General features: G+C 33.7%; 2 protein-coding genes across 3 annotated transcripts, besides 15 other annotated features; one reads left to right on the forward strand and one right to left on the reverse strand.

Moving 5' to 3' along the window:
- The first annotated feature begins 699 nt into the window (after nt 1-699).
- Nucleotides 700-737: a tandem repeat.
- A 212-nt stretch (nt 738-949) lies between these two features.
- Nucleotides 950-1,128: a tandem repeat.
- A 1,052-nt stretch (nt 1,129-2,180) lies between these two features.
- Nucleotides 2,181-2,219: a tandem repeat.
- A 54-nt stretch (nt 2,220-2,273) lies between these two features.
- Nucleotides 2,274-2,308: a tandem repeat.
- A 190-nt stretch (nt 2,309-2,498) lies between these two features.
- Nucleotides 2,499-2,539: a tandem repeat.
- Nucleotides 2,540-2,765: 226 nt separating this feature from the next.
- Nucleotides 2,766-2,798: a tandem repeat.
- A 1,852-nt stretch (nt 2,799-4,650) lies between these two features.
- Nucleotides 4,651-4,712: a tandem repeat.
- Nucleotides 4,713-5,908: 1,196 nt separating this feature from the next.
- Nucleotides 5,909-5,957: a tandem repeat.
- Nucleotides 5,958-6,587: 630 nt separating this feature from the next.
- Nucleotides 6,588-6,622: a tandem repeat.
- A 2-nt stretch (nt 6,623-6,624) lies between these two features.
- Nucleotides 6,625-6,662: a tandem repeat.
- Nucleotides 6,663-8,068: 1,406 nt separating this feature from the next.
- Nucleotides 8,069-8,399, reverse strand: EKO05_0010252 (uncharacterized protein; the record flags this gene model as incomplete). Its single annotated transcript, XM_059637718.1, has 2 exons — nt 8,069-8,233; nt 8,286-8,399. The coding sequence occupies 2 exons, from the start codon at nt 8,397-8,399 to the stop codon at nt 8,069-8,071; spliced, it is 279 nt and encodes a 92-aa protein (XP_059493701.1).
- A 714-nt stretch (nt 8,400-9,113) lies between these two features.
- EKO05_0010253 (uncharacterized protein) lies at nt 9,114-10,491 on the forward strand (the record flags this gene model as incomplete). Of its 2 annotated transcripts, XM_059637719.1 has the most annotated exons (6): nt 9,114-9,274; nt 9,333-9,685; nt 9,731-9,859; nt 9,920-10,038; nt 10,091-10,253; nt 10,301-10,491. In XM_059637719.1, the coding sequence occupies 6 exons, from the start codon at nt 9,114-9,116 to the stop codon at nt 10,489-10,491; spliced, it is 1,116 nt and encodes a 371-aa protein (XP_059493702.1). The 2 variants fall into 2 exon arrangements, with proteins under 2 accessions (XP_059493702.1, XP_038794425.2); XM_038943190.2 differs by having other exon boundaries at nt 9,731-10,038.
- Nucleotides 10,492-10,782: 291 nt separating this feature from the next.
- Nucleotides 10,783-12,393: a mobile genetic element.
- Nucleotides 11,943-11,985: a tandem repeat.
- Nucleotides 12,382-13,106: a mobile genetic element.
- Nucleotides 13,103-16,039: part of a mobile genetic element that runs on past the window's edge.
- Nucleotides 14,676-14,715: a tandem repeat.

The raw sequence follows: 16,039 nt of genomic DNA on the forward strand, positions 1-16,039 counted from the left end.
GCTTATATTATCTCTAGTAGTGGACTCTTTTATAGTATAGGGCTTATAGATACTAAACTTTAACTCCAATAGATTAAGTAAGCTACTAGGTAGCGTAGCGCTTATAAATACTAGATTAAACTCTAGATTAAGAATCTTATTAATACTTTCTAGCCTAGGCCTAAAGCTTTCTTCTAGTAGCAGTAAGTGTGCTTCTTCTAAGAAGATAGTAGTAGATACTCTATCTATCTTAAGACTATACAAGTAGCTTAAAAAGCTAACCTCTAGTAATAAATCTATAGATATAAACAGTGGATTTGCTTTTATCTCTTTAGTATCTAGCGTATCTAGATTACTAGCATCTATTAGCATACTATTAAGCTTTAAGCTTCTAGATCTATTATAAAGGTCTTTTAGTAAGCTTATTCTAGGTACTACTACTATATACTTTCTATTAGAATATAAGTAGCTAGGTAGAAAGAAGAGATTGGATTTTCCTCCTCCTGTTTTAGATATATAGGTTAAGAAAGGAGTAGAATCTATTATCTCTTTAATAGCTTCTTCTTGCCTAGGGCTTTTAAAGTCTTCTATTTCTATATTTATACTTTTATATAGCTCTTTTAAGCTCTCTAGTAAAGTCTTTCTTCTACTACTTATAGCTAAGTTAGTTAAGCTTCTAAGTTTAATATTCTCTCTAATAATCTTTTCTCTCTCTTCTAGACTTATACTATTACTACTACTAGTTTTAGTAATAATACCTTCTAAATAGTTTAGCTTTTTAAGCTTAGTGCTTATAGGGCTAGTTAAGTCTATACTAGACTTTCTTTTACTAGGACTACTAGGTAGAATAGGTAAAGTGCTAGTTAGACTAGTCTTTTCTTTTTCTATATCTCTATTTATAATAGCTTCTATTTTCTTACTATAGCTACTAGAAGGTATTTCTCTAGCAGAAGAGCTTTTAGAAAAGATATCTTCTTCTTCTTCTTCTTCTTCTTCTTCTTCTTCTTCTTCTTCTTCTTCTTCTTTCTTCTTCTTCTTCTTCTTCTTCTTCTTCTTCTTCTTCTTCTTCTTCTTCTTCTTCTTCTTCTTCTTCTTCTTCTTCTTCTTCTTCTTCTTCTTCTTCTTCTTCTTCTTCTTCTTCTTCTTCTTTATTAAAGTCTAAGCTAGGTAGAATACTACTACTAAGACTTATAGTAGTGTTTCTATTTAATAGCGCTTCTCTTTCTCTATTAGTAGTAAGATCTTTTATATAGTTAATATTACTACTAAGAATACTAGAGCTAGTTCTAAAAGAAGGCCTAGCTAGATCTAGTTTATCTTCTAGTAGTACCTCTTTACTTTTACTAGAGTTAGCATCTTCTTTTTCTTTACTAGTGCTACTGCTACGATTCTCTTCTATAGTAGAGGTAACTAGATTCTCTTTATCTCTATTAAGTTCTTCTAGAAGAAGACTATCTTCTATATCTAGACTATAGTTACTACTAGAGTCTTCTTCTAGAATAGCATCTTCTTCTATAGCTAAGTTACTATTACTACTAAGATTATCTTCTATAGATCTATTCTCTTTAGTAGTAGAAGCACTAGCGCTAGATCTACTACTACTTCTAAAAGTACTAGTAGGTATTCTTTCACTTATTCTATTATCCTTACTACTTTTACTAGTGCTAGTAGTATAGACTAGAGGCTTTTTTACTTCTTTACTTCTACTAGAAGCTAGGCTTTTACTCTTATAGTTTTCTACTAGGTTTAGAATAGTACTATACTTATTCTCTTCTTCTACACTCTTTTTCTTACTAGCACTAGTAGTAGCTATAGAAGTACTAGGTATATAATTAGCACTAGTAAAGCTATTACTAGAGTCTAAGCTATTGCTTCTAATATTCCTTCTACTATTATTCTTACTAGTAGAAGTAGCCTCTAGTCTAGTAGTAAAGATAGGATATAGACTAGAAGTACCTTCTTTAGTGCTTTTATTAATCTTATATAGACTTCTTTTATTTCTTATCCTATAAACTCTAGTACTATTATCATCTTCTAAGCTAGCGTTATCTGCTAAGCTACTAGTAGTACTATTACTAGAGATATCTATTATATCTTCTTCTTTACTAGGTAGCGTATCTACTCTAGTATAATGCTTCTTATTAATAGGCTTTTTTAGTATAACTACTTTAGGGCTACTAGTAGTAAGAGCCTCTTCTTTTCTAGAACTAGAGCTAGAGCTAGAGCTAGAACTAGAGCTATTAATTATAAACTTCTTTCTCTTACTTATAGTAGTAGGAGGTCTGCTCTTCTCTCTACTAGAGCTACTACTAGAGCTACTACTACTACTTTCTCTTCTTATAGTATCTTTACTAGAAGTATTATTATATACTTTATCTAATATATCCGGTGTACTAGTACTATAGTTAAAGTTATCTTTTAAAGTAGTATGGTTATTAAAGTCTATACTACTATAGCTTACCTCCTCTTCTCTATTACTAATAGAAGAAGGTGTTTTACTAGAGCTTATAATGTTTATATCTTCTATTAACTCTTCTATACTCTTAGCTTCTTCTCTTCTAATAGGCTTTACGCTAGGTAGAATAGAGTCTTCCAGCCTAGTAGCTATAGCGTTAAAGACTACTAGCTTCTTATCTATAGTTCTACTACTAAGCTCTAGAAAGTTAAAGATTCTAGTAGTAAAATCTATAGACTTTTGCTCTAGGCTACTAGTTTTACTAGCTAGGATATTACTATCTCTAGCATAGTTACCTAGTGCTACTTTAGTAGAGTGATTAAACAGTATATCTTCTATATTATTCTCTTCCTCCTCTTCTTCTAGTATACCTTCTAGATCTATATTTAATCTATTAATAATAATATACTTTATAGCTTGTCTATAAGTAGAGATAGAGACCTTTATACCTAGAAACTCTAGGCTTTTAATACTAAGTAGATTAGAGATATCTTTACTAGTAATAAGCTTATTATTAACTTCTAGTAAATAAGGACTAGCTTTCTTTATATTAAACACCTTAAAGTTTAGGTAGTTATAGAAAGGTATGCCTAAAGTTATATATACTTTTAGTAGGTAGCTAAACTTAGGGCTAAAGAACCTAACTATGTTATTATCTCTATTAGTAATACTATTAGACTTGCTATAGCTAGTCTCTACTTTTATTAGCTTAGTAATGCTATCTATATATAGGTTTCTAGAGCCTAGCTCTAGGCTATTAGTATACTTTAGTAACTCTACCTCTGTGCCTCTAATAGGGCAAGCTGCTAGTAGATAGAAAGCTAGACCTAGTAGCTTAATAAACTCTTGCCTATCTTTTAGATATTTTCTTATATTATAGATATTAAAATCTATACTAGTGCTAGTAATGCTATTAATAAAGAACTTAGAGAAGATAGAGCTAGTATCTTCTAGTCTTTTAATTAGGTAGAAGCTATAGTCTTTTAGGTTATAGTCTCTATTGTTAGTACTATCTTCTAGAAAGCTATAGGTAGGACTAGTATCTACTACACTATCTTCTAGCTTGTTAAAGTCTAGATCTAGATTACTAGGATTAAGATAAAGAATTCTAGAGAATAGAAACTCTTCTAAGGTATCTTCTATATAGACAAAGAACTTCTTAAGCTTCTTAATATCTACTTCTAGACTATTATCTACTATAAAGAGATTGCTACTAATATCTCTTATTCTAGGCTTAGTTAGCGTGTTAGTAGCTATAGCTCTAGTATAAGCTCTTAAAGAGGTTAATTCTTCAAAGCTATTACTAGAGTTAAATGTTAGATTTCTACTATAGTAGTCTAGAAAGACCTCTTCTAAGCTAGTAGAATTACTACTAGTAGTTAACTTATTATATCTACTATTAACTATAGCTATAGAGAATAGCCTAAGAGAATAGATTAGATAAGAGCAATCTTGCTCTATGCTAATAGCTGCCTTAGTAACTCTTGTATTTAGATCTATACTTTTAATAGCTAGAAAAGTAATAATAGCACTATTAAAGCTAGGGTATTCTTCTAGGTTATCTTGTGCTAGAGGCTGCTCTAGCAGCGTATCTACTATAGCTATTAAATACTCTTTACTTCTAGCAACTAGCGTAGTAAATAGAGTATCTAGTATACTATCTTCTAGGTTTTCTTTACTAGCTTCTAGAGAGTCTTTTATATTCTCTACTATAGTAGCTACTAGCTGTTCTACTAGAGAGGGTACAATAGGTTGCTTACTAGTAGTAGACTTATCTCTAGCTCTTTCTCTAATAACTCTATATAGATAGACTATAAATAGACTAAAATACTTATAGTACTTTCTTTTCACATCCTTACTAGAGAGTAGGCTAAAGTCTTTTAGATTCTTCTCTTTATTAGTAGCTAGTACCTCTGTTTGTAGCTGCTGCCTAAGCCTTCTATTTAGCTTCTCTACTAGAGGTTCTATAGAGTATAGAGTCTCTTCTACTAGCTTAAGTAGATTGTATTCTACTCTCTCTTCTGTAGTAGTGCTCTTCTTTATAGGAATAGTAACTAGCTTAAGTAAGCTATTGAGATTCTTATTATTAAGAAAGAGATAGAACTTAGTTTTACGTATAGTAGAAGGTATCTCTTTATTCTCTAATAAAGTAAAGCTTAGATTAGTAGCATTAGTAAACGCTTCTAGCTCTTCTCTATAGCTATTAATAAGGCTGTTAGAAGTACTAAGAGTAGTAGTAGTAATAGTAGGCTCTATAGCGCTAGTAGTACTACTATTATCTTTTATAATAAAGTAGTTTAATAAATCTTTCTTCTTAAATAGACTTTGTATCTTAATATTACTTTTATAGAAGGTCTTTTTACTACTAGTAAAAGGTATTTCTTTCTCTTTTCTATGCTTTTCTAAGTGTAGGTATAAGCTTTTAGTAGTACTAAAGAGACTATTACACTCTTTAACTAGGCATAGATAACCTTCTTCTATAAGCTTTAGTTCTTTAAAGAAATACTTATAGTTCTCTATAGAGTGTAGATTATTAATATTAGCTATAGAATAGTCTTTAATATCTTCTAAAAACCTTTTTACTTCTCTATCTTTAAAAGAAATTCTATGCTGCTTTATAAGATGCTGCTTAGTTATTTCTACTATATTAGTACTTTTATTACTATTAATACTAGTTAGGCAGCTACTATTAGAGCAGAATAGAAGCCCTAGATCTTTAAAGTAAGATAAGTTATAGCCTAGCTCTATAGTAGGAGTATAGTTAGAGGTAGACATAGTAGTATACTTAGCTAGTTAAATAGAGTTCTTTTATAGTATTTCTATAGGTATATTAGTAGGCTTCTAGTAGAAGATGTAGCTAAGGGTAGAAATAGAGAATACTTACTTTTATAGTATTGAGTAATAGATATAGAAGGTAGAGGTCTGTAGATAGAATAGTATAGTAAAGAGTAAAGTAGAGAGTAGAGTAGAGAAGGATAGTAAAGAGAAGAAAGAAGTGTTTATATAGATAGCTAGCTCTAGCTATTAGTAAATCTAATTAGCGTTTAGTTACTAGAGAATTACCTTTATTCTTAATTCTACTGCTAGTAATTAAGAATTAAACAAAGAGGAATTAGTTAATTCTTCATTATTCTACTAGTAAGTAGAAATGAATAAAAGAAGAATTAGTTAATTCTTAATTACTGCTAGAATAATTAAGAATTAATTAAAGAAGAATTAGTTGATTCTTAATTATTCTACTAGTAATTAGGATTTAATAAATAAAGACTTAGTTAATTCTTAATTACTGCTAGAACAATTAAGAATTTAGTAAAGAAGAATTAATTAATTCTTAATTATTCTACTACTAATTAAGGATTAAGTAAAGAAGAATTTATTAATTGTTAATTTTAGTATAGTAAATAGAAGACTACTAGTTAAGACGTAATAGAAAAGAAGATAATATAAAAGTAGAGAAACTCTCTTTCTATTTTATACTACTACACTACTATCTACTCTTCTATAACCCTAACTACTTATACTAAGGTACTAAGCAAAATACTAAAGGTAAGAATTCTATATACTACTATCTTCTAGAAGCTAACTTCTATCTTTTCTAGATGTCTAGCATTGAGACGAGCTATAAGAATCTTAACTATAGTACTACTATAGCTAGAAGATTTCTTAAAGAAAATCTTAGCTCTTTAGCTTTAACTTCTACCTATCTACTAGGAAAGAATGTTTATAATATAAGAGACAAAGCTAGTAATAAGGTAGTAGGCTTTCGAGGCTACCTAGTTAGCTATAGCAAGCTACCTAGCTTAGTAAAATATATTTATAAGAAAGGTATAGCAGTATAATCTTATAGTAGAAGTATCTATGCTAATAGCAGACGCTAGGCTTAGAACTAGGCTATACTAGGTTCTTTATTATTATAGTAAACTCTTTTAAGAAAGAAGAATACTATATTACCTACTATAATACTAGAGTAGAAGATAAAGTTACTCTAGTTACTAGTAAAGAGTTCTTAGAAGAGTACGTTAGTAATAGACTCTATACTATTCTAGAGCTAGATAATAGGTATGTCTCTATGCTAGTATAGTAACTATAGTAGGCAATAAGTCTAGCCCTTCCTTCTTTAGTAGAGAAACACTAGAGTACCTAGAGAATTTAAAAGAGAAAGAAGAAGAAGAAGAAGAGAAAGAAGAAAGTACTACTAGTGTTACTAGTTCTACTAGCTCTACTAGTATAGAAGAAGAAGAAGATCTTTTTATAGACTATTAAATGCTATAGCTCTATTTTAAGTAGAAGTCCTTTAAGGTTAAAATTAGTTCTAGAATCTTATCTACTTTTTAAAAAGGATAAACTAAGAAAAAAGAAATGTCTCTAGCTATAGTATAGGTATATAAATAGAAATAAGATAGAATAAAGATTAGTTAATGCTATTACCTTTATAAAAGGATTGTTAGTTCTTCTCTTTAGTTACTGTATAAATAGAAAGTTACTAGCTATTGCTAGTAAAGAATAGTCTTAGAAGAATGCTTTTCTCTATATTATACTTTGTCTTTATCTATTAAAAGAGCCTCTACCTATATACTAGATAGAAAAGATAGAGAATTCTCTTTTCCTATTTCTATATCTTAAGGGTACTTATTACTATTAGCTATATAGAGAAATAGAAAGAATTAACGCTAGTTATTCTTATAGATACTAAGTATAAGAAGTAAGAGTTATTCTCTCTAGATATTCTCCCTAGGTATTCTCTCTAGTTATTCTATCTACTTATTATCTATAAGGGATAGAAAGCTAGTTCTTCTCTCTAATAATCTCTACTAGATATTACTTTCTAGAACTACTATCTCTACTACCCTAGGATAGGCTATAACTGCTAGAAAAGAAGAAAGAAAAGAAGAAGAAAAAGAAGAAAAGAATAAAAAACTAACTACTTATTCTAAAGCGCTAGTTGTTCTTTTAGATAGGTTAGTAGAGTATAATACCTAGTAAATAGCTAGTAGATAGCTATTAGCTATAGTGTTTATAGCTATAGAGATAGTAGAATAACTAAAAGATAGTTATAGATACTAATAAAATGTTATTAACTATTTTATTATCTTCTAAATAAGCTACTAGAAGAGACTAGATCTGGTAGAGATATAGTAAAAGAAGCTAAAGCTTAAGAAATTTCTAGATATCCTAAAAAAGTAGACATCTAGAAATTTCTAGATAACCTAAAGGAGAAGATATCTAGAAATTTCTAGATATCCTAAAAAAAAAAAAGACATCTAGAAATTTTCTAGATACGTTACAATAGGCTAGAAATAGCAAGAAGAAAAGAAAAAACAAAAAAGTTTCTAGATATCCTAAATTTCTAGATATCCTGCTGGATAAGCTGTTAGGATCACGCACTCCGGGTCAGGTCGTTTCCTGATAGGAAAGGCTCGTATGCGGAATTAGGCTGTGCATGAAAAAAATACAAGATCGATTGCGTTAATGACAGGTTTGATTTGTGTCGCGTGTGAGATCAGATATATGGGGAACTGTAAAGACTGTGTACTAAGATGAAAAGAGAATGCCATCCATGGAGATATTGTACAAAAACATGCTTCGCATGCTCGTCAATCCTTCACGTGTGCTCATATAACCAGGTCACGGGCACTACGAGAGCTTCCCGGTACCATCCTGGTGCACATGGCCAGTGGTGATCCTCCTGTCATCCTCGTCTTTGAAACGAATGGAGATGACCGGCTGCTTATCGTTTGGATCGTCAATGGACTGGTGCCACCTGCTTCCCTTGATCTCTGCCTTCTTGATGGCTGGATTCTAAATCATGTAAGCAAGTTTGTGGCTAGACGAGCGTTGCGTATCGACATACATTTTTCTCAGCTTGTTCGCAGAATGCACTGACTACTGGGCGGCTCTGGGAGTCGAGTTTATCAAGGGTGACAGTGCCGATGTATTTGATGAGTCTGCGGGATGATGCTTGCATGTTGGAAGTTGCGATGGTGGACTAGTAACGTTTGGAGGGATAGTGAAGGATGTTGTGATGTGCTTAATAATGAATGTTGATTGATGAGAATGTGATGAGGCATGGTTGATGGAAGGCAGCCTCTGCTCTTATACTCTCAGTTCTTGGACTTCGCAACACTAAGCTCTTGATGCTGTGCCGCAACACTGAGCTCTTGATGCTATGCCGCAATACTGAGCTCTTGGTGCTGTGCCGCAACAGTTTGAAGCTTCACTCCAAGTAGAATCCAGTACTTGCTAAAATAGCAAGACCGTTGCTCTATCCTCCGTCTTTCGCTCATGCAACTTCAGTCACATCCCGAATGTGGCTATGAAGAGGTGACACCAAGTCCGAACGAGACATTGTGGGGTGAGAGGTTGATGCGCGAGTGCTCTGAGTCCGACTATAGGAGAAGTTCAAGAAAAGTCGGCGCGTAACGAGCTGAGTCCGCGTGATGGTGAGACAGGACCCTGTTTTGCTAGCGTCGTTGTTGCCGCCGGCCAATTGATCGACGAGCACAGACGCGTCATTGACCGTGCTAGGCATCAGTGCGGCCAACATGCCTTTGGACCGTCACACTAACTTCCCACAATGATATAGTGTCTCTACACCATGCTGAGATTTGGTCAACGCGCATGTACTCGCTTCAAATTTCCCTCCTACATCTCCCGAATTTCGCGCTTCCAGAGTACGAAAATGAATGCCAGCGAGCTCTTCGAGGAGGAGCGCCTTCCGTGGTATAGCCATGATAAGTTTTATCCAGCACGACCTGGTGAGATTCTCGATTCTAGCTTTAAGGTTATAGGGAAACTTGGTTACGGTGCATACTCTACGGTCTGGCTGTGTCGGGATATCCGGTATGTTTGGTGTTCTTCACCCCCACCTACCCTTCAAAGTCTGATCATCCATTCACAGAGAACGAGACGCTGGCTTCGTCGCTGGCTTCGTCGCTGTCAAGATTTGTACCCGAGATGCTGAAAAGACCCCACAGCTCAATCGAGAGCTAGATTTTTACGAGCATGTCAGTTCTATGCAATCACAGCATCGCGGCCAAGCATACATCCGCGGACTTTATGGCGAATTCGAGCTTGACGGTCCGACTGGCAAACATTTGTGCTTTGTTCATCCACCCATGCACATGACTATTCGACAGCTCCAGTATTACAACCCAGCACACAAGCTCAACGTTCCGCTTCTGAAGTGCACGCTAGTCAATGTGCTAAAGGCGCTGTCGTTCTTACACGAGGAGGCTAAGGTCGTACATACAGGTACGGCAAGATGATGCAACATGATTGAACTAACTGACAAGTTAGACATCAATCCTGGAAATATCATGCTGACTGTGGATGATGACACTATTCTGGAAAACTTCGAGAAAGCTGAAGCAGAGAACCCGTCATCATCCAAAGTGATTGACGACACACGCACCATTTACAGTTCCCGTAAGCTTCCCCATCCTACGAGTGATCTTTGGGGCCAACCAGTTCTCTGTGACTTTGGAGAAGCACGGATAGGAGATTCCCACTCCGGCTTAATTCAGCCTGAGCTATACCGTGCACCAGAGATAATTTTCGAGATGGAGTGGGGCTCTAAGGTGGACATTTGGAGTGTCGCCACGTTGGTAAGTATTCAATAGTATTATAAGGAAGTCTCAATGACTTACTCTTCATTAGGTGTGGGACTTGTTTGAAGATGAGCATCTATTCGACGCCCGTGACAACGAGGGCAACCCATCAGAGACACATCATGTTTCCGAAATGGTTGCATACCTTGGAACACCTCCGCTTGAATACACGCAAAGCAACCATATGACAAGAAAGGTCTTCGACAAGCAAGGTTAGTTATTGAGGTCGCCCCGACATAGACTCTGCTAAGTTCAATAGGACACTGGACGGGTGGCTCTAAGAGTGTAACTATTCCTAAGATCTCACTCGAGAAAAGAGTCTCGGTGCTTGAAGGGAAGGAAAAGGAATTGTTTCTCGATTTCATACGCTCGATGCTCAGATGGCGGCCGGAAGACAGGAAATCGGCGACCGAACTCCTGAAGCACCCATGGATAGCCGTCACTATATAGTTGCGACGATGATTAAGCAACCATTGCACTGCAAAGTCATTCTCGCGGAGTCTTTGTATCAGTTACATGTTTAAGATTGATTTACAAAAACATATGCTTCTTCACTTCACTTCCGGGCATTTCATGTCATCATCGCCGACCTAGCAGTTGTTCTGGCCGACTTTAGCATCCGCACATGATATTGACGGCTTGGACCTCACTCGTTTTGCTCCCGACTGTCGGCCAATTCAATCTACGCAAAAACTCCTTTTGTCGTTAAGTGATTATAAGCCGTACGAACTAGGATTGATTTAGCAGACTATGGATGCCAGGTCTTCTGGAAGCAACAAGCTGGAATAGCAAAACAACTACAAAGACTACAGAACCTAGCACTTAGGAAAATCTTAGGCACCTTCCGAACCTCACCTATAATACCTTAAGAGGTAGAAGCAGCACTAGCCCCTCCTACTATAAGGCTAAACTCTGCAATAAGAAAGTACACCTTTAGAGCTAGGAAGCTTCTAAAGAACTACCCTATCTACACTGCTACAACACAGCTAAAATCCACCCTACAAAACACAGACCTAGACCCCAGCGCAGAGCAAAGAGAGGTTAACTGTACTAGGCTAAGAATAGGACCTCCTATATACCTTATGCAAATTATATAGTCTATAGAAAAGGCTATGCCTAGTATAAGAGAAGAGAAACTAAAAGACTTCTACTTCTGCCCCTAGAACAAGGCTATAGCATACTAAACTGAAATCTTAAGACTACTAAAAGAAGAAGAAGTAAAAGTATATAAAATATAGATGCTATAAACAGTAGGAAGTAATATACTAGCTATCTAGACAGACGCTTCTTCTATAGAGGGAGGCCTAGGTATAGGAGTAGAAATTACAGTCCTAGACTATAAATAAGAGCCTAAGGAAATCTACGCTATAAACTATAATATTAGTAAAGGCTAAATTGTGTATAAGAGAGAACTAGAAGGTATAATAAGAGGCTTTAAAATTGCAGCTACTATAGCTACTACAGGACAGGACGTCTAAGTCTTTACAGATAACCAGGCACCTATCCTAAGACTAAAAACTCCTTTAAATAAGCCTAGACAGGCTTAGCAAATACGCTGCATAAAGGCAGCTAAAACTATTAAAGATAAAGGAGCCACAATTAGCCTTAAATGGACCCCTGGCCACTAGGATATTGCAGGAAACAAGAAAGCAGACTCTCTAGCAAAAGATGTAATAAAAAAGAGGCATACCTCTAACCTTACAAGTATTGCTATAACTAGAATTTAAGTTAAAGCTATTACAATAGACAAGTAGGATTATAAACTAGTTACCTACACAGCTAAAGTAATCCTAAGGAAAACAGACACCTACGCAGTAAAATACTAGCTAGGACTAGCAAATAAGATAAAACTACCTAAAAATACTAAAAGAGAGGTAGTAAGTGCCTACTACTAACTAAAAATAGGATATAGATATAATAAAGTATACCTACATAATATATAGAAGGTAGGTAATAACAGATATATCTACAGCTAGACACAAATAACACAACACCTTCTACTTAGCTGTAAGGAATACAGACACGTAAGGAAAACAATATAGGACAGCCTACAAGGATAACAACTTTTAATACAACTACTACTACATACAACCTAAGGAATTCTAGCTACTCTAGCTTTTATTTTAGACACTAGAGTAGGCACCTATAAGTGGTACCTACAATAAACAACAGACACCTAAGAACTACTGTTAACTCCCTAGAGCATAGGCTCTCACTACAGGACTTTAAACACATATTTACTATCCCCTTTTACAACTACACTCCTTAAATTACTAGAGTAGCTTAACTGCTCTCGTCTTATATAGTCTTAGACTTACACAGGACGTTAAACTTATTAATTAATTAACTAATGTTGCGTAGTACCTAGATTTCCTCGGTTACCTAGTATTATTTAGGCTACTCTAAAGATAAGGAATATAGTAGGATAACTAAGAAGATATAACAACACTATATTAAAGAAACAGCAATATTATAGCTATCCTAACAGAAAGCTTTAGACACTAGGTTATTTAACAACTAAATATAGCTATAGCAGAACTTAATATACGTATAAATTACAATAGAAGATTACTATAGAAAGTAACAGCTATAATGTAGCATAAGAGGCTTAGACATCTAGAAATATCTGTAATCAAGGACCTTATGTATTAATCTAAGGGGGTAAAGATTAAAGGTATTATAACAGTGTAATGTAACACATACAGTTAATTAAAGTTAAAGCGTTAAATATAAAGAACCCTACAATTAAATAACAAAGGCCTAGGTAAATAAATAGCTATAGACTTCTATAAACAAAAGCAGAAAGCTTTAATAAGGAAAAGTGTTAAATGCTTATTACCTGCTAACACTCTTAGTACGTGTACAACTTCTACTTTAAGGACAACAGGCCTGTAAGATCTATTATCTGTCTACTATAATTATTTTTTAATTCTTAAAGGAACAGTTTAATATTATAGTTAAGGTTATTAAAATAGATAAGAAAATTATTACAGTCAAATAAGAGGTTAAAAGATAGTGCACGTCCCTCTTAATAAGAATTAAGCCTTCTGCTCTAGATATATAAGTGTTAGATTGGATGGTACTAGTAATGAGTTGATAATAATGTATTGATTGTGTGTTGTTGTTCTATGTAAGGATGATTTTCGTCTTATCTAGGTTCTAGTAGGGGCCCCTGCACGGTTTTTTGGCAGGTATATCGCCTAAACTATTTCCCTAATACCTTTCATTTAACACACCCCCTTAGCTTAGAATCCTATTGCAAGCTACATAAATTAGTTAATTAACTTCTTAATATAAGGTCCTCTAGTTGCTCTTGCATCTTCTTAAGCAGGGTATCCCTTAATGTACCCTTCTAGCCCTTAACAAGTCCTAACTAATTAAGAAAGCTGGCCTATTTACTAATTAGCAACAACTTTGTAAATCTATCTGCAATTATATTGTTAGATAGGGTATATTCTACTTTAATTATTTTATAGTTAACTTCTTATTATAACTAGTAGTTATGTATATTAATATACTAAAGCTTAATTTATAGCTTAGCAACATCTATAGTAACTAGACGTATTGTCTGCATCTTGTTATATTTAATTATTATTGTTAGATTGCTTAGGGTTACCTAAAGCTCTTTTAATAGTTAAGAGGTATATATTGCTTCCTTAGCTACTTAAGACAGTGCTAGGAGCTTAGCCTTAGTAGTTAACGTTGTAACAGTATCTTGTTATTTTGCTCTCTAGGCAATAAGTCCTCTAAATAGCTTAATAGCGTATCCTTAGGAGCTCTTATAGTCTACAGTATTATTAGCAAATAATACATTACTTTTAACTTTAAGTCCTTTGCCCTGTCTAAAGTTAAGTAGCAGATTTCTGAGCTTCTGTAGCTATAGGAGCACTTAGTTAGCAGCATCTTAGTGTTTATTACTTAGGTTAACTAGAAAGCGTACAAGTTGCAACGTAGCCAACACTATGTTAGGTTAAGTAGTTACTGCTGCAAATAACAGGGATATAATCTTTTGCTAATGATAATTAATCTATAGTAGTTTAGCTAGACTGTTTCTAAACTTAAGTTTAATTCTAGATATTAGCGTATTATACCTTATATCCTGTCTAGTTACTAATTAACTAATCTTGTTAACGTATGCGGCTTGTAACAATTAATTTATCTATTACTATCTATTACGTTAGACTTCTACACTAAAGAACTATTAAATATTGTCTTCTCTAGTGTATAGGTATTGTTCCTGTATCTGTTTAATAGTATTGTCTGCCTCTTGTCTGTGCTTTAGGTAGTATGTAATTATAATATTGTCTATATAGAAGAAGATAGTTATTGTATCCTTAATAATACAATATAGCTCTTATAGTACTTATTAAAATCTAATTCTAGCTAATATTAATGTAAATTCCTTCTGCTATAGTGGAGGTAAGATGCAGAGTCTGTATAGGGCTTTCTATACCATTAGTAAGGTGCCTGTCTTCTAGTATCCTCTTAGCATCCTTACGTATATTTTGTAGTTAATTACTGTATAGATAAACGCATTTATAATATCCTATTATTTTATTTTAAGATTATTTTTTACAGTAATTACTATTAGTATTTTAAGTAATTAGCCTATAAGTGTTGCTGTATACATGTCTTATAATATAATATTATATTATTAGTCTCCTCTAACTATAAGCCTTGCTTTACACTTATTAAGGTAGTAGTGTTTATTAACCTTGTATGTATAGACCTACATATAGTTATGTATTTATTATCTAGACTTCCAAACAAGAGCTACTAGGACTTTAGTCTCTAACTCTGTTTATTTATAGCTTTACAGGTGTTCTTCTTCTGCCTACTTGAACATCTTATAGAGAGGGTGCTTCTCTAGCTTTAAGTATGCTGTAGGTAATAGTAGGAGTTTGTTCTAATATAGTTTAATTCCCTTTGCTATAATCCTTTTTAGTTAAGCTTTGTTAGATAGTTTTCCTTTATATTAACTAAGGTGTTTAGCCTTAGCGTCTGCTATAAATACAGCTGCCCACAGTGTCGTTACAGACGTTCCTAAGTCTTATTTTAGTTAGTCTGTTGTCTTATTTTAGCTTATCTATTTAGTTAGAAATTCTGTTAGTAGGGGAGTTAGTAAAGGCGTTAGATATACCTCTACAATCTTCCTACCTTAGTATTATAAGGGTTGTTTAGTATACAGAGTATCCTCCTATGTTGTCTAATTCTTATAACATGTTTTAGTTTTAAGTATATAGCTCTGTATAGCTAGGAGTTTAACTATGCTAATCTAAATTGCAATCTCCTCTAACATGTTACGCATATGGTTATCTATAATATTCTCTATTTTACTGTTAAATATTGTTTATTTATTAAACACTACATTACAGGTGCTAATTATATTAGCTATTAATAGAACCTAGATTTAGTATATGTTAGTAGACTAATATCCTACTAAGTATTTAATCTATACCTTTAGATCTAGTCTTTATAGCCTTAGTTCTCCTTAATAGGTGTTATTAGTTATAGCGAATTCTTTGCATTTGTATGCTCTTAGGTAAGCCTAGTTTAGTTTTTAAGGTCTAGTAACTATGCTATTTATAGCAGCTGCGCGCATGAAAAATATTTGTACAGTAATCTCTACTTGTTTAGATAATTTAGCGTCTAATTGTATAAGTATACTGCTGCTCTAGTAATTTCTAGCTAGAGTTCCTATAGTAGATTTGCGTCTAGTTGAATTGCGCGTGCCTTCTCTTTTATTACACCCCCTTAGTATTTAGCTGCTCTGTTTTAAGCTTATATGTCTAGAGTAGAAGGCTTAATTCCTATTAAGAGAGAAGTGCACTACCTCTTAACCTCTTAATTAACTATAACAATTTTGTTTACTCTGTCTTAATTACCTTAACTGTAATATTAAACTGTTTCTTTAAGAATTAGACAAAGATCCTAAGTAGACAGATAATAGATCTTACAGGCCTATTGTCCTTAAAGTAGAGGTCCTACACGTACTAAG

The sequence above is a fragment of the Ascochyta rabiei genome, chromosome 19, assembly GCF_004011695.2.
Source record: "Ascochyta rabiei chromosome 19, complete sequence".
NCBI classification, from domain to species: Eukaryota; Fungi; Ascomycota; class Dothideomycetes; order Pleosporales; family Didymellaceae; genus Ascochyta; species Ascochyta rabiei.